This window comes from Dermacentor andersoni, chromosome 7 (genome assembly GCF_023375885.2).
Source record: "Dermacentor andersoni chromosome 7, qqDerAnde1_hic_scaffold, whole genome shotgun sequence".
In the NCBI taxonomy this organism is placed as follows: domain Eukaryota; kingdom Metazoa; phylum Arthropoda; class Arachnida; order Ixodida; family Ixodidae; genus Dermacentor; species Dermacentor andersoni.
In genome coordinates, this window is record NC_092820.1 from 93,708,449 (window position 1) to 93,726,501 (window position 18,053).

Here is an 18,053-nt window from a genome sequence, read left to right on the forward strand (position 1 = left end):
GATGAAACGGGGTAAAACCTCTTGCAATTTCTTACTCGTAACTGTAATGGGTGACAGTGATTTAAGCAGTCACTAAATGTGCTCTAAATGTGCTCTAGCAGCAAAACTAAACATTTCTGAGAAGAATCACACCACTGTCACACACCCTGGCAAATGTAGAAAGGGAAAGTTTGTCTTCTCACATTACACATTTCACTCTAGCATGATAGTGCATGCAAGGCTTTCTTTGTCTTGTCCTCACTGTTGGGACATCTTTTCCTAAATGCTTGCCACTGGTGTTCACAGCAAGCGGACATTGTTACCATGGTGTTACCTATGCACCCTGACGAGAGGGGTTTGTTTGCTGCACTGAAAGGGCGCATTGCAAAAGAAATTGTATGGCAGGCTCGCAAAGGCACAGTCACTCCTGCCCCAAAGTGTGAGGTGAAGCCCAGTCAGTTCCCAATGTCCCTGTTTCCCGAGTCTTGACATGCATGGGGGATATGCGCAGACTTGCTGCTGGCAGATGGCTGGGCTGACTCTCTTTCTCTCTCCTCTCCCTCTCTCCTGCTGTCTCTCCTCCTCTTTCTTTCCTGGCTGGTAGCGGATCCCAGGGAGCGTCAGACTATTAGTGATGATGGTGATGCCCCCGCCAGCCTTCTCTTCGCCTCTGATAGCCACTGTTCACTCTCCCATTTTCCTCGTCCCCTCCATTTCTTGCATTTCTCACGACCTGCTTCTTCAACCACAGTGCACAGGAATGGAGCAAGCTGCGGGCTCAGAGATAAGAGTGGGCGAGATCAGTGTTATGGCATATTGGGCTGGGCCCTACCGTGCGCTGACTCGCTGTGCGACGATGTGGAGACCATTCTAGATTAGAGTTGGAGAAACTGTGCCCTAGCGAAATGTACTGCCGCTTACCAGAGCAATCGGAAATTGTAAGCGGAAACAAACAGGTTGGCACTTACGTTTTTAACAAACATGGCAGACCAAAGGCGTGCACCTGCCGCTGCAGATAGCTGCTGATGCTGCATCAACAACAGAAGTTGCATCAGTCGCGTGAATAGAACTCTGCGAAATCTTGGTCGTGTTCTCGGGTCAAATGTGAGGGCGCCTCCGAATGCTCTGGCAGAACCAGGCAGATTTGTTCAAAGAGCTTGATTTTGACCACTGGAGTGTGAACTGCGCTGCCAGAGTGCTTTAAAGCACTTGAAAGTGACCAGCCAATGTGCCATTAGTTGGCTACTGCTCTTGCTGTATACCATCATAAATTTGAATGAACACCTGGAACCTGGTGGAACAGTGTCAGGTTGCCTTGAGCTTGCATGCATAGTTTCTCTCGGGGCCTAGAGTGGCAGCTGGCCTCCCCATGCCACCGTCGAGCTCACAGGCACGCTCGGGCAAAGCTGGATTGATAATCTGCAGTCCTGGAACGCCAGAAAGGGGCAACTCCTACGATGAGTGCAAGGTAGGCAAGCCAGAAAAGTTGCACACGTGGCAACAGAAAATGGCGCAGCCTTTAAGTTCTCTCATGGATAGTACCGTGCTATGGCATGGGATTTCGCAGCCCCTGTTTGAGACTGGTTAACCGTTCATTGGCAAAGACTGATCATGTTCTTTGGGGGCATGGTGTTACGGTACTCGTACTGAAGCCAGCCTGTACACAAAGAATGTCAGTTTGCTTGAAGGCCTTTGACTGGCACCACTTTTGAGAAATGCGTACTGCATATGTGCAAAAAAGTGCACTGCTTCTTTTGTTGAATAATTTTTGTGGATTGCACAAAAACAATATCCATGGCGCACTTCATCAGGCATAAATGTCTGGCATGTTTTGGTGCCCCGTCAAAGAGTGCATTCCTGTGCCCTGTGGCCCTTTTCCTGTGTGTATTTCTCAGAACACCTGTGGTTCACTCAGTTTCGCCTTGAGTGAGAAAACACTCTGCCCGCATTAGTTTGCATCCATCGAGTTTTCCGCTGGCACTGCATGGGAGGAAATTTGTTTACAGGCATTGAAAGGAGGGAGTAATTTGCACCCGCGTTGGGGCAAATTTGACCATTTCAACTCTAAAATTACACTATGCATTGACAATCGTACCATTGCAATGGCCCGAGGAAGGGGCCAGAAACCTTATTTGCCTTTATATGTGTCACCTCTCTCCATCCTCTTTGCACATTAGCTTCTGTGTTTCGCATGAAGTGAAAACTATAATTTGACGTAGTAGTTCTGCGGAATCCCGCAAGGTGGAGAGAAGTAATTAATAAAGGGAAAATCAGACATCCACCCGTTCGTAGCAATTGCTGCAAAGAAAACCCATACGGGTTCCTCGAAAGAAAGGGCTCAGAGTTGAAGAAAAATTCGTCCTGGTCCGGGACTCAAACCCGGGACCACCACCTTTCCGGGGCAGCCGCTCTACCATCTGAGCTAACCAGGCGGCTAGCAAATGGCAGGGGAAGTCGAATTTGTCGACAACACGCGAAGCAAAGGCAAGTGTTTGACGTAGTAGTTCTGCGGAAATCCGCAAGGTGGAGAGAAGTAATTAATAAATTAGAAAGCTATAATAAATACCATGCCCAGCAGCGATGGACAGCTCGTAACACTGAGAGTGAGGAAAGATTTGTTCAGCTCATCGGTTAGTTCTGCTGGCTCCGCCTTTCAGGAACTGGCAACAGGCCTTTTGTTCTTTTGAAAGCTCTTGGAAACTCGATGGTTGCTGCAAACTGATTTCTGCAATGAGCTCACGAGCTTGTGTACCCTGCTGTTTCGTTGTGCAAGCGCAGGTTGCAAGTGACGCTTCCATAAATGACGCAGTGTGTGTGTGTGGATTTTGTTATTGGCGCATGCTCAAAGCTTTGGTACTTAAAGTGCCAGGTACGGATGCAGTGCGCCGTCATAAAGCCATAAATTGGAACCTGTTTTAGGCTGACTGAAAGCAACTGTGCAAGAAAGTTTGCTTTGTATGTCCTTGTTTTTTTTTTGTGTGTGTGTGGCTATTATAATAGGTCGATGGCAAGCCAGTTAGCTACCACTATTCTGACTACAGTCGACGACCGATAATTCGGACTCCACGGGGAACGTAAATAAGTCCGAACTATCGTATGTCCGAAAAAAACGAATGTATCCAAAAAAGATCACTTTATTTACGTTTTAGGGCCCCTGTGTAAGGAACAAGTGGTCACTGCATTGCTGCATGCACACCACTTAGGTGCAACAAAGTCTGCCTCTATTTCTGCCAGTTTTGAGTTTTGCTGTAAGCCGATGCAAGGACTGCAAAAGCTTGAGCCAGATCTGCACGTGCAAGGTTCTGAGGCACATGGCACATTATTATCCAAGTCGGAGTCGCTGTTTGACGGTGGGAGAACTTTCTCAATTGTTTCGTCATCGTTCAATTCGGCACACGATAAAGCCGCGCTGTCGACATCTGCAAAGTCTTCAGATCTAACGGCGGCAGGAATCTGCACACCGCAGCCTAGCAGGTCATCAGTGTTGTCCACATTTGAGCTCATTGTGGTAGGCAGCAGTTCAACCTCTTCCGTTGCGGAGTCAGGCTGTGAGGGTACCGTTAGTGCACTTCACATGGCCTATGTTTAACTTCACGAGAGAGACTTGTTGGAGCCAGCAGAGCACTATCTGGAACGCAAACTAAACAAACAAGCACAGCATGGCAGAACGCTACTCCCAAGGCTAACTAGCGCCTCTTCTGACTCAACAAACTGAATGGCGATAATGGGCCATTCATGGGGGTGCCAGAAAAGGATGTGATGATCGAAATATTGAAGCAATCTCGCAGTTCAGGCAAAGCCTCCAAGATCGGCATTTGCACTTAAATCTCAGAGGCTTAGAGCGGTGACCAAAATAAGGCCTCAGAGATTACCGTCTAGCGTGTAATCTCTGAGGCCATACTTGATGTCTTGTCTAGGTTGCCAGAGGAAATAACGGTGGCAGAGTTGGCGTATGCTGCAGCCACGGACGGAGTCCGAATAATAGAATGTAGAGCTGACGGCTGTCCAAAATATCGGTCGTCTTTACTCATTAAGTCTCTGGGGTCATTGGCGGTGCCGCAATGCTGTCCGAATTAACGTGCATGTCCGGATTATCGGTGTCCGATTTATTGGTCGGCGACTAGTATGGTCAGGCCTGCTCGTAGTGATCCAGAGTTATAGTGCAGCGCCTGTTGGGTTCTTCTCGAAAGTTCTTTATGAGTGCAATGCAGAGAACAAGCCAATGACACCAGTTTATTCACATTTGGTAAAGTAGACTTAAATGACAGTGGCTTCAGGTTTATTAACTGCAAATACATTCTCCTTACTGCGAGCGCCTTTTAGTTTAAGGGATGTTTAATGTCATTATTTCACGGGAGGCCTTATCCGCATTAAACTTAACGAGAGTTATTCTCAATCATGGTGAGCACCAAATGCAGTCCATCCAGGCAAGTTACGTGGGCATTCCTGTTCATGGCTCACGGTGGTGATGAATAGGGCCTGCCGCTAGTTTCCCCTTCAATTACAATACAGTGCAAAAGTATTACACCCGTGTCTTAATTTAGAGCTAATTCTTTACATGAGAGTATGGCATGAACAGTGAGAAGGCAGCATGGCGCATAGGCACGGTGTGCCTCATAACTTGTCAGATTTTTTTTTGCCGTATTTCCTATCGAAATGGCTGGCATCTCCAAGTAAAATGCTGAAGCTGGTGCAGCATTCTCTAATCAGTGAATATACGTTATGTGGTATCATGAACCTAATTCAACTGGTGTAGACAGCTATCAGTAGTGCTTGCTGATTCGTGAAGCTTGAGCCACGCTTGTTTCTTTTCTACAGTCCTTCGCCGGTGAGAAGATTGTCGTTTGAGCTTCGCCGCCATCTTGCCATAGCAGCATGCATTCTGAGCATTAGAGCGTAGAGCTGTTAGATTATGTTTCGAGATGCATATGGTGGTCTCTGTAGTTGCATCAAGTCGTTTCGCACCCTTTTGGGATGCAAAAGGTTGGTTACTCTAAACTGAGGTTGCCAAGCTCGGTTTGCTGTCAAATGCAGTTAGTGGCCTAACAGCCTGTTGTGTAACTGTGCTAACTGCATTTAACACAAATTGCGATTAAAGCCACCCATCTAAAAAAGGTCTAAGGGGCTCACAGTCTCTTCTGCAGTATTAGACTACTGTGCCCCTTGTACTCCTGGCCAGTGGATTTTGAAGCCAGTATCTACTGCCTGGAATCACATGTGCAGGCCAGAGGCACCTGCTTGACCATACTCGACGAGTGTAGTTTGGTGTATGCCTTTGATGTGTTGGCTTGCACTTTACTAGCATATTCTTTGACAGGTGTTTGTCTTTTTCTGCGTTAAACTGCTTGTGTTAAATGGGGCATCTGTGAGCAGGCTTGACCACATTCGCTCTATATTTAAGCATGGAGTGAATGCTTAGTCCTCAGTGGTAGCTTCGCTGCCTGTCTACAAAATGTCATGTGACTCGTTTTTTACCAAGTGTGTGTGTGTGCTGAGTTGCTGAGCATGCTTGCGCAATCGTACATGGAAAGTAGGTCTTGTTATTTGTCCCTGTTTTATGTAGCAGAACGTCAAGATTCATCCAACTATGGAACTGCGCGAGTCAGTAGGCACTTGTGTGTTCAGGTGTAGTAGTATGTAGCGGGTGCTACTCAGCTAGAGGGCTTGGTGTACAGGCAACACACTTTCACTGGTGCCAGGTGCTATGCTTAAAGTAAAGGTTCCTGGTGTTCTTTTCTGACCTAGATGTTATCAGCGGCCATGGAGTGTTCATTTCCCGATTTGTCATGGATATGGGATACACAGTTGTGGAAAATGTTGGCAGAAAAATTAACATTTTTGTTGGGAGTAGCTGTCCCTGTGCTCACTTTGCCTAGCACTGTTCACTTATCACAATGAAGTCCTATCATTTTTGTGATAAGCACAAGTTGTATGTATTGTAAAAGCAGTCTTAACCAGCCAGATGCTTGTAATAAACATCGTCTCAATTACTTCCCAGCTGGTAGAGCTGAAGTAGAATGTGCCAGAAATTTTCCCATCATAGAACAACATTCACACTGTCTTTGCTGTGGACAAGTCGAACAAGAATCCATAAGTATAAATCAAAGCTGCCCTTACGAGCCATTACTTGATGGTGCAACTTTCAATCCTGTGTATCTGGCCAGCAAAGATGGTGTGGGCCCCATAGTAAGCCATGCTGGCGTTGCATGAAATGGCAACATCAGAAATGAAAGAATGTGTTCTAGTTTCTAGTTAACCCTGACTCTTTTGTACTTCAGTTTTGTTGAGGGGGGGGGGGGGGGCAGGCATACTGTACTGCCAAGAAAATTGAGAACATAATTGGCTTTCGTTGGATTGGTTGTTCGCTAGCATCGGCAGTGTGATATCTCTCATTTTAGCAAGAGCATTGCACTATGCATTGTAATTTGTTTGAGTGAGTAGCAGTGGGCTTCGGGTTTCAGCCACTCTGAAGGGATTTTTGTTTCTGGTGACACCTGGCTTTGATTCTTTGCCTGACTGAAATTTCTTTGAACGATTCATGAAACCAAGTGCCCTGCTTTATGAAGCTTTGTTTTTGTTTCCTCCCCCCCCTCCCCACATTTATTTACTGTGGGAGCAGTTGCCTTTGATTGAAACTGGGACATACATTAGTGTAGTTCGTCTGTGTTTGGCGTGGTGCCGAGAACTCACCAGCCAAGTGTTCATTCTGGCCATATTGAGCCAGACAAGGTGGCTTGAACGTATGCCGCCTTGTGGGTGCTTTCATTCGCATCAAAGGCAACTGTACGCTGCATGTGTATCACAAGATTTGTGTGGAACCAACTGAACCAACAAATGTTTTGTTCTTTCCTTCTTTTTCTGTTCACCTTCTTTGTCCCTCCTTCTTTTTCTCCTCCCTCCCATTAACTTCTTTTTCTTCCTTTCTTTCTATTCCCTCTTTTTATTTTGCAGAAACGGCACAGGACAGAGGCTGTCGGATGTTGAGTCGCAGAAGGTCACGTTCACCTTTGACCAGGATTAAAAAAAAAAAAAAAAACACATGTACACAGACAAGAGAAACAGGAACTTCATGTTCTTTTTTTTCTTTCATTTTGTTTTTAAGAGGAAGGTGGGCAGCAAAGCAGCACAGAGCCACAGCCGCTGGCCACTGCTAATGTAGTCACAGCTGTTCGAAGTTAGAACACCAACCCTGGTGCCAGTGCGTAACTTCCGCTTTCCCCGACTGTTGGCGAGTCAGACGTTACATGTTGTCTTGTTTGGTTTTTGAAGTCAGTTCTTTTCGTTAATTTGTGTATGGAATTCCCTTTTGCCTGCTTCAGAAGTGTGTGAGCGTGAATCGCCTGATGAGTGGCTTTGACGTGTTTTTCATGGTTCCGCTGTTGGACTTCCGCTGTTGTTTCACCTTGTTTTTGCCGTTCCTCATTACTTTGTTTGTACTGCTTTACTCTGAACAGCAGCATCTAGACGAACATTGTTATTATTATTATTATTCACAAAATACACCAAGATTAGCTTGTGGAGGGGGGGTGCACTTGAGATTCCAGCGAGCTGTAGCAGGCATTAAAGGCAAGACCGAAAATGTAGACTTTTTTTTTTTACATGTCCGCCCAGTGTTGCATCTTTTCAGTCGTTGTGTAGCCTGCTGAGTTGTCTCTTCTAGAGGCGTCACACTCTTGCGCATGCAGTTGAGCCCACTTACAACAGTAACAAAATTTGTAAATCATAAACCTCGTCAACTTTGAATGGCGATGAAACCTCGAGCCTGTGCGAAATAAAAAGGGCAACGCATGTGCATGATGATGTGACTTTTTCGGTATGTCACGTAGCATAGGACAAGGCTAAGTGGTAAAAACCAGCATAGTAGCAGCATGAAATTGTTGTGAGATCTTCTTTCGTTTCTCTTCCTATGTGCTTCCTTGCTCTGAATGCCATGAAGTGGCTCGTGGGTCATGCAATCAATGAAACACGCTAGCGTCGACACGTGAAGAAAATGGTCCGTATTGTAAGCATTGAAGACTCACAGTGTGCTGCCTCGTAAAAATGAGCTTGAAACACAATGTTGCTTAGCTTCGCTTTTGAGTCTTTTGCATCTGTAAGCTTAACTGGCATTCTTGCATCACTGCCAAACTGACGTCAGTGGCATGCATTTTATTGCTGCTGCCTACTCGAGCTGCTGTGGTCAAAATTCTCCTTGAGAGTTGGTTACTCGGTCCCATGCGCCTTACAAAACGTCTGATGGGCTCGTGTTTTTTTTTTTAAAGACTGTAACAGGCATTTGCCGATTGTGTCGAAGCTATCTGTAGGGCATAGGTGCATGGTGTCCAAGCAGCTACCGCAGTTACAGTAAGCAGGTGTCTTGTGCAGTTCGAATAAGATATACAATAGGATTGATGGGGTGCCTGGATTTTTGTTCGCTACTCATTTTTTTCATTCAATTAGGTTTAGGGCCACTCCTCTGTTTTCACCAATCCTTTTTCGTGTGCACATTGGAACATGGTTAAGAACAGTGTAAACTATTATCAAGAAAAAGGAGGGAAGAAAGTTTAAATTCTAAAGTTTGGTTGTGTCTGTGTTTATGGAAATAGACATGGAGTGTATCTGTATCAAAACATATTTACTTCAAGAAATTTGAGCTGCGACAAAAGTGAGAAGAAAAAGAATGCAAAGTAGTCATGTGCACAACTTATGCTGTCAGGTCATAGCACAGCATTCTAGTTAGCAAAATATGCAAAAAGGTTTCTAACAAAATTTTTTCAAGGTTGGCAGGCAAGTTACATCTCAGAGATGTTGCTTTGGAATTTGTTATGTCTACTTTGCTACAGCACTTTATATAGAATTGTGGTCTTCTGCGAAGACTTTGCTGCTTGCCTTTCTCACCTGTCGACATGCGCCCGTTAGGTGCACTTTTTTTTTCTATGTGAATATAGAAAGTGTGCTGCTTCTTGGTGTATGTGGGCACACAGCAGACTTTTGGTCATATTTAGCACATCTCACTGTACATAGTTCCCATGATCCTTGACACCAGTAGGTTGCAGCTTCCCTGCCTGCTTTGCCATTTGCTTGCCGTTTAATGTAGGGGACGGCAACATTTTCTTCACTAGGCATGGGGTAGTTGTTTACAAACTGATTCTCAGTTTTTTTTTTATTATAGTCAATTACCTAGCCCCCCCTTCACCCCACCCCCCTTTTTTTAAAATCACAACACCATGCACCTTATTCACCATTGTCAGTGACACTTGTGGCGACTTTCAGAGGGTCGCACGAGCTGTGGTCATGCCGAGAAGGCTGCAACATTCAAGTGTACGGTACAGTCAACATTTGTCGCATCTAGGTTTAGTGAGCCAGCGTGTGATTGCCTAGAAAGCTTTGTGAGTGAAGGGCGCATGTTGCATTGTCTAAGGTGGCTCTCCACGTGTGGTTGGCGAGTCAGGTTTGCTCGTCGCCAGCACGTCGACTTTTGTAGCAGAGAATGAAATATTTTCAGATGGCTTCGTCCGCAGGAGAAGTGTGTACAGACTCGTGATACAAATTCCTGAATGGGCATTGATGATGTCTATACCTTGTGTAACACAGTGTCACCAGTTTTTACTGAATATGTGTTCCTGTACTCTTCTGTTATTCTTTTTCTTCATGAGACCGCTTACATGCTTTGTGGGATCTAGTATTTGATTATTATAGAAGAACCTTTGACGGTTTGTGTTTCATAGCTGAGACCTCAACACTGGGATTTCTGTATAAAACCAGCTAAAAGATGAGTCACTGTGTGCGGCTGTATTGTGTGAATTGTGGGCCCCCCACTGGACAAATTAACATTTGCCCATAGAGTCCAGCTGAAGGTTGCCTGCTTGAATGGTGCACTGTTTTGACGACATTGTGGCACGCTGCGGCTCCCATTAATGATGCAGCTTGCCGATCGTTTGCATGACCAATGTTGACAGCAAATGAAAGCATCACACTGTGATTGGAGCTGTACGCCTAGTACCGAATCCAGCATGCATTGTTTCTCTTGTGTGTTTGGCGAGAAACGGCAACCTTTGGTTCGTACTTGCGTCATCTTGTACGCTGAAGACCTAAGGTCGAATGTTTAGTGGATATAATTGTTCTGAGACAACTCGCTGATGGCCAGTGGTAGACTCTACTGGTGGGGAATTGTCCCGTACAATAATTGGACTTGCCCTCTAGAAGAAACGCAGCTGGCAGACTCAAGCAACATCAGGCACGTTTTGCAAACACAGCCAGAACGATAACATTGAAAATGTGTGCTCGCACTGTTTGAGAGCCACACAGTGGTTTTCCTTCAGCATTTGGACCTCACCATAATTCTACGTATGCTGTTTCCGGTGCACATATTTGTGTGTTAAGGCAAGAAAAATGGGGGCCGCTTCACAGCTGCTGTCATGTAAATATAACACTGTGTGCAGTGCTGGGTCTCTCTCTCCCTCCTCCCCTCCCCTCTTATTATTTTTTGCTGGTGGGTTTGTGTTCCAGTAATGATGTATTGGTGAATTCAGATGCGACAGTCCTTGTATTGAGCTTGACGGGGAAACAAATGTATTATTGGATATATGTACATAGTATGCGCGTGTAGTCATAGAAACTTTCATCAAACACTTTTTGTTTTCCTTAAGTTTTCTTGTCTGTTTGTACTGACTGCACGCTGCTTGTTAGCAGGGTGCTTTGATGCTGTGCTATCCTTGTTCCGCGCGTTCAAAGCGTTTTGGTTTGGTGTGTGTGAGGAGACACGTTTGTCTGTTTGCTGTACAGATTGCTTTGTGCAACAGTGAGTATGGAGAATAATAAAAAAGGACTTTCTATTGTGATTGCTTGCTCTTGTGGTCTGTTGGTTCTCATTGAAGCTTGTGCTCAGTATTGGTGCTGCACGCCGCGGCAGTAGGAAAAGGAACACCTAACTCTTTCCTTACTGCCAGAAGTGGGCTAATTGCAGTCCTGTAATGTTTGAACATTTTATTTTTGACGTGTATTGGTTCCAACACACACACACCATGTAGTCTAATCCTTGCTGAGCGCTTGATAATCCTGATGTAAAATTTCAAAAAGCAAGGAAAGAAGCACAAATGAAAATTTTGGATCCTCAGTAAATGTTCTTAGAGGAAAGAAAATCTTTAATATACAAAACACCTGCCATGCTCCTGGTTGTAACTTTGCAAGCCAGATCAGGCAAACAAATATTGTAAGGGAGCATTTGGTTTCTCAGTTTTTCAGCATTATTTAGGTTCTCGAAGCACTGACTGTCATGTTGGGAAAATCCATAAGCCCCCTCATACTCGATTAGCTTCTCGCTATAAGAAAAGCTGGCTGTTGTGCACCTTGAACTGATGCTGGACCCTGCTCGTCCATTGTGCAGTACTTGTTTTTTGTTGTAAAGTGACTTACGGTGTTGCACAGTATTGTACAATGACAAATAAGGGCATTTGTACAGGTGGTGTTCAAAAAGGAAGAGATCAGATAGCTAGCCAAGCTTTTGCAGAAGGTCGGTCCAAGATAGACTGCGCGCTTTTATGTGAACGAGAACTCGCTACCGAAAGGATTTTCCATACGTCACACATGCTGTCGAAACGCTAGTAGAAAGCAACCCATTGCAGGAAACAATATAGTTGCATTTGATATTCAAAGGCAATTCAGAACAACGCGCTTTCCTAAGCATGTGCTGATGTTTTAATTAAAGGCCAATTGAAATGAAATTTCATTAAAGCTAAATTAACTATAAATGCCTATCGTATACTTTCAAAGTAATCTTGGCAAAGCCGCAGCGCTGGTAATGACCTAATTTTGTTATTAGCAGACGGCGCTTGCACCTGGCGGCAAAGCGTTAGCGATGCGAATATGGCGAGTGTTGAAGAACCGTACGTAACTGTTTATCTCTCAGATGGGCCACGTTGCGCCTAGGCAGCCAGGCGCATTGCTCGCTCATCATTTGCGAGTTGACGGGCCTCTCTCTGCATGCGTTCTCCCTGTTGCGCTCGTTATTTAAGCTGCTGCAAGAATGCCGATCAATGAGTTAGCGGTAAGAGGGAAAATAGAGGAATTCCAGATCAAGCTACAGAACAGGTATTCGGCTTTAACTCAGGAAGAGGACCTTAGTGTTGAAGCAATGAACGACAATCTTGTGGGCATCATTAAGGAGTGTGCAATAGAAGTCGGCGGTAACTCTGTTAGACAGGATACCAGTAAGCTGTCGCAGGAGACGAAAGATCTGATCAAGAAACGCCAATGTATGAAAGCCTCTAACCCTACAGCCAGAATAGAACTGGCAGAACTTTCGAAGTTAATCAACAAGCGTAAGACAGCTGACATAAGGAAGTATAATATGGATAGAATTGAACAAGCTCTCAGGAACGGAGGAAGCCTAAAAGCAGAGAAGAAGAAACTAGGAATTGGCAAGAATCAGATGTATGCGTTAAGAGACAAAGCCGGCAATATCATTACTAATATGGATGAGATAGTTCAGGTGGCTGAGGAGTTCTATAGAGATTTATACAGTACGAGTGGAACCCACGATGATAATGGAAGAGAGAATAGTCTAGAGGAATTCGAAATCCCACAAGTAACGCCGGAAGAAGTAAGGAAAGCCTTGGGAGCTATGCAAAGGGGGAAGGCAGCTGGGGAGGATCAGGTAACAGCAGACTTGTTGAAGGACGGTGGGCAGATTGTTCTAGAAAAACTGGCCACCCTGTATACACAATGCCTCATGACCTCGAGCGTGCCGGAATCTTGGAAGAACGCTAACATAATCCTAATCCATAAGAAAGGGGACGCCAAAGACTTGAAAAATTATAGACCGATCAGCTTACTGTCCGTTGCCTACAAAGTATTTACTAAGGTAATTGCAAATAGAATCAGGGACACTTTAGACATTCGTCAACCAAAGGACCAGGCAGGATTCCGTAAAGGCTACTCAACAATAGATCATATTCACACTATCAATCAGGTGATAGAGAAATGTGCGGAATATAACCAACCATTATATGTAGCTTTCATTGATTATGAGAAAGCATTTGATTCAGTCGAAACCTCAGCAGTCATGGAGGCATTGCGGAATCAGGGTGTAGACGAGCCGTATGTAAAAATACTGAAAGATATCTATAGCGGCTCCACAGCCACTGTAGTCCTCCATAAAGAAAGCAACAAAATCCCTATAAAGAAAGGCGTTAGGCAGGGAGATACGATCTCTCCAATGCTATTCACAGCATGTTTACAGGAGGTATTCAGAGACCTGGATTGGGAAGAATTGGGGATAAGAGTAAATGGAGAATACCTTAGTAACTTGCGCTTCGCTGATGATATTGCCTTGCTTAGTAACTCAGGGGACCAACTGCAATGCATGCTCACTGACCTGGAGAGGCAGAGCAGAAGGGTGGGACTAAAAATTAATCTGCAGAAAACTAAAGTAATGTTTAACAGTCTCGGAAGGGAACAGCAGTTTACGATAGGTAGCGAGGCACTGGAAGTGGTAAGGGAATACATCTATTTAGGACAGGTAGTGACAGCTGATCCGGATCATGAGAGTGAAATAGTCAGAAGAATAAGAATGGGCTGGGGTGCGTTTGGCAGGCATTCTGAGATCATGAACAGCAGATTGCCATTATCCCTCAAGAGAAAAGTTTATAACAGCTGTGTCTTACCAGTACTCACGTACGGGGCAGAAACCTGGAGGCTTACGCAAAGGGTTCTACTTAAATTGAGGACGACGCAACGGGCTATGGAAAGAAGAATGATAGGTGTAACATTAAGGGATAAGAAAAGAGCAGATTGGGTGAGGGAACAAACGCGCGTTAATGACATCTTAGTTGAAATCAAGAAAAAGAAATGGGCATGGGCAGGACATGTAATGAGGAGGGAAGATAACCGATGGTCATTAAGGGTTACGGACTGGATTCCGAGGGAAGGGAAGCGTAGCAGTGGGCGACAGAAAGTTAGGTGGGCAGATGAGATTAGAAAGTTTGGAGGGTCAACATGGCCACAATTAGCACATGACCGGGGCAGTTGGAGAAGTATGGGAGAGGCCTTTGCCCTGCAGTGGGCGTAACCAGGCTGATGATGATGATGATGATGATGATGATGATGAAGAATGCCGATGCGTTGCGTGGTCGTCTGGTGCTCGAATGCGTACCCGGAACACGAGCAGTGGCTATGTGGTAGACAACGCCGAGCAGAGGAAGGCCCCGGACACGTCTTTCCCGTCCCAGCTTTCCGAGCGCAAGCGTGCACCGCGGCGCGGCTGGCAAGCGCGACGCGCACAAAGCATGTAAACTACAGTTGACGAAGCTGCGCAAGCTACATTTCAACAGCGGTCTCTTAGCTATCGAGATCTGCTTGGCAAACGCTTACACGGGGTTACTATAAATTCTATATGCCGCGGCGGCGCACATAAACCAAAGTTAACGTTTGAAGGTACGTTGTATTCAAGGGTGGGATTGCCGAGCGATCGTTTCCGGTAGTGCATCATCTTCAAGACTTTCCTGCGTCTCAATATCGGACGGGTCGAAGCAGACGAACGAAGTCCTTTCTAACGCAGCGCCAGAAACGAGAAGGTAATGCTGCATTTGCCACGAAGTGGAACGCGACGCGGCGACCACGGTGTAGATTCGGCGGGAAGCCATGCAGGAATGCAATACCGCCGGAGCGAAATGGGCGAAGCTCTATCACCGCCGCAGGCCGGCCTGTCTGGCCCTGGGTATACGCACACCTAGGACAAGGGAGGCTATACATACTAAGCCTCCTTGCTTACTTAGCACCACGGTGTGCGTGCTTAGCACCGAGCTACTCTTAGTCCAGCCGTGCCAAGTCTCAGCTGCTTATGGCGGTAGTTGTCTGATCGGTCGGATCGGTCGACGAGTTCGGCGATTCGAGCGTGCCAGGCAGCTGCCGGTGAAGTCGGATACGTTATGCCGGAGACAGTGGGATTGCTAAAATTTTACCCCGCGCATTAAAGCAGCAGCGCGGCGATCAGTTGCCGCAGCGCTAGCGGACAAGTGCGCGGCGAGCGAGCGCTTTGTTTGTTGAAGGCGCAAACACTACACGCTCGCTTCAGCGAAGCCGAACACCAGCATATGCTGCTGGTCAGCCAAGCTAGCGCGCGATGCACCCGGTTACCCGGTTCCGGGTGCATAGTCGTACGAGAGGACATGTTCTATTCCCGCACCAGCAGTGGCGTAGCCAGAAATTTCGTTCGGGGGGGGGGGCTCATATTAAGCTCGGCCTCCTCCTAAGAGGAAACATTAGGTCGGATGCTCCTATCTGAATACATGTAGAAAGAGAATTCGTTTTTCTCGGCAACCACTGCGCCAAATTTGATCAGGTTTGTAGCATTTAAAAGAAAAACTCATATTCTAGTGACTGCTTGTTTTAAATTATCGATTTGGGTCGTCGATATTTTATTAAAAAGTGGCAAAAATCGAAAATTTTCAGAAAATGACACAATGAAGGTTACAACTCTGGCAATCAGCAATGAAAATTGATATCACAATTCTGTGAATTGCACATTATAGTACATCTACAGCGGACAAATTTGATATGTTACACATGAGCCTCAAAAAATGAAGTATTATGGAAATACGGCTGTTTTGTACATAAAATAACCAATTCACGTAAGATACAAAAGGACATATCGAATTTGTCCACTTTGAATGGTGTAATGGATGTCGTTTACAGAACCGCGATCTCTGTTCTTGATGCAGAGCTATTAGTTTGTGAACTTCTTCCTTATATTTTTTTTTTAAGTTTCGAATTTTTCTAAATATTTTAAACAAAGTTCCGACCCTAAATCGAAATTCCGCTTCCAACAGACACTAGAATTTAACTTACTCCCTCAAATGCAACAAATTTCATTAAGAGCGATTCAGGAGTTATCTCAGAAAAGCGTTTCTGCGTTTTACTTGTATCTGAATAGGCCGCGTCGGAGTGGGGCCAAGCTAAAGCTTCCTCTTAAACAATTTGCCTAGGGATCAAATACATGAATAATAACTGCATTGCCATTGCAAAAGATGCTGCAAACGAAATCTTGAACGCTACGCACTGTCAATACAAGTAAAATATGTATTTTTTCATAAAATATTATACTCGTATGTGCCAAAAGGTGTGCCCAACATGACTGATGTCAATGCTTCCATGTTTTTGTCTATTTAATAAGTGAATAAAATATCACACGAGCTTCAGAACTACATCAGTTAGATACCAACAAAGCAGTGCATGCCGCTGATATGAAAAATGTAAAGACCATAAAATGAACAAGTTGAGCACAAATATGTTAATGAAACTTTGTCATTCAAGATCCTTGTTTACATTCTTGTACATATGCAACGGCCAGTGAAAAATCTCAATGACGCTGTCATTTGTTCCACTGTATTAAGCAGGAGCAGCTGTCACCGGTCTTGTATCGTGAGTAATTGCACCGAAAGTATAGTCGCAGCAGAGAGCACGTATAAAAAGCACGAGTTCTGCAGAATATACGAGGGCGAGTCAAATGAAAGTGAGGCAATGCGAATATATGACAAACGGGGTACTTTATTTAAAAGTAGCCTCCATGAGCATTTAGACATTTTTTCCCATTGACTCATAAAGCTCCTTCGGTTGCTGCTTCAAAACGTCTGCAACTGACTTTCACGTCATCGTCCGAGACGAATCTGGTTCCCTTGCGCTGTTTCTCCGGTTGCCCCAAAATGTGGAAGTCGCAAGGCGACATATCTGAGCTCTATGGCGCATATTGCAGCGTTTCCCATTTGAACTTCGCCAGTTTTGTACTAACCACATCAGCGACGTTGGGACGGGCATTGTCGTGGAACAAGATGACCCCATTCGTAAATTTTTCACGTAGTTTGTTCTTGATTGAGACACGCAGCCGATCCGGCGTTTCACAATATGGGAAAGAATTGATAGTCTTTCAAGATTTAGCAAGTTCTATCAGCAATGGCCCCTGACGATCGAAAAATAAAAGTGAACAACACCTTTCCGGCGGAAATGATAGCATTTGCTTTCTTGGGGGGTGGTGAATTCGAATGTTTCCATTGTAAGATTTGCGGTCGTGTTTCAGGCTCGTAGTAGTGGCACCATGGTTCGTCCCCGATCACAATTTGCAGACAAGAAATCGTCACCCTTATTGTGATACCGGATCAGATGAGTAAAGGCAGTACCGAACTTATCCGTATTCTGGCGGTGGTTCAAAATCTTGGGCATCCATTGGGCACACAAGAGCCGATAACCGAGATGTTCATGAATGATGGCGTGAACGGTGACGGTGAACAAAACCGTGACTGACGTTCACACGCTCTGCCAGTTCATCGATGTTTATCCTCCGTTCTTGTGTCATCAGTTCATCAACTACTGCAATTTCGTTAGGGGTGATTGCACGATGGCTTTGGCCCGGTCTGGGATCGTCTTTGCAACTTTCACGTCCTTCTTTGAACCGTTTGTTCAAACGCTTCACAGTAGCCAATGAAATGCAATGTTCAATGTACACGGCAGCCATACGGTGACTAATTTCTTTTTGGGAAACCCCCCACCTTCAGCTGACAAAAACCTCACGGCACCACGCTGCTCAACTTCTGGAGCGTCCATTACGTCACGCAACCATGTTCAACCCAGTGTACGAGCGCATTAAAGAACATTTATCCTCATACCTGCGAGCCACTTTTGTAAATGAGAGTTGCCTGCGTGCTACGCGCAGGCCTTGCAGATAATGAACAGAACCATAACTGCGCGGGGTGGGTAGGCTCACTGTCATTTGACTCGCCCTCGTACATTACAAATGCGAAGATACAATGGAATATACAAATGCGAAGATACAGCTTGATAAATGGCAAAAAATTGCCACTGGAGACAAAGTTCACTGCACGTATACACAAAACCTCGCAACAAGATATCCAAACATACGTATAAGTCTCCTATAAATCTACGTATCTAAGAAAAAGTCGTGGCATATAATGGGTCAAACAAGGCAAATAAACCATGTTGGGCAATCACAGGTTCACAGAATCCTAGATCCCGCCCCAATACCATCCACTCCCCCCGGTGCATTGCGCGCGACGGAAGGCGGCGCGCTTGCTCCCCGCTTTTCT

The 18,053-nt window shown here is 45.3% G+C and overlaps 1 protein-coding gene across 5 annotated transcripts in view; it reads left to right on the forward strand.

Annotated features, from left to right (window-relative positions):
- Positions 1–10,799, forward strand: part of LOC126534118 (transcription factor YY2-like) — a 48,808-nt gene extending 38,009 nt beyond the window's left edge. For 4 of the 5 annotated variants that reach the window (XM_050181334.3, XM_050181336.3, XM_072289271.1 and 1 more), the window contains one exon: positions 6,931–10,799. In XM_050181334.3, the coding sequence (XP_050037291.1) occupies positions 6,931–7,000 (70 nt within the window). In that variant the 3' untranslated portion in view covers positions 7,001–10,799. The other variant, XM_055072678.2, reaches the window with a different exon arrangement.
- Positions 10,800–18,053: the final 7,254 nt, after the last annotated feature.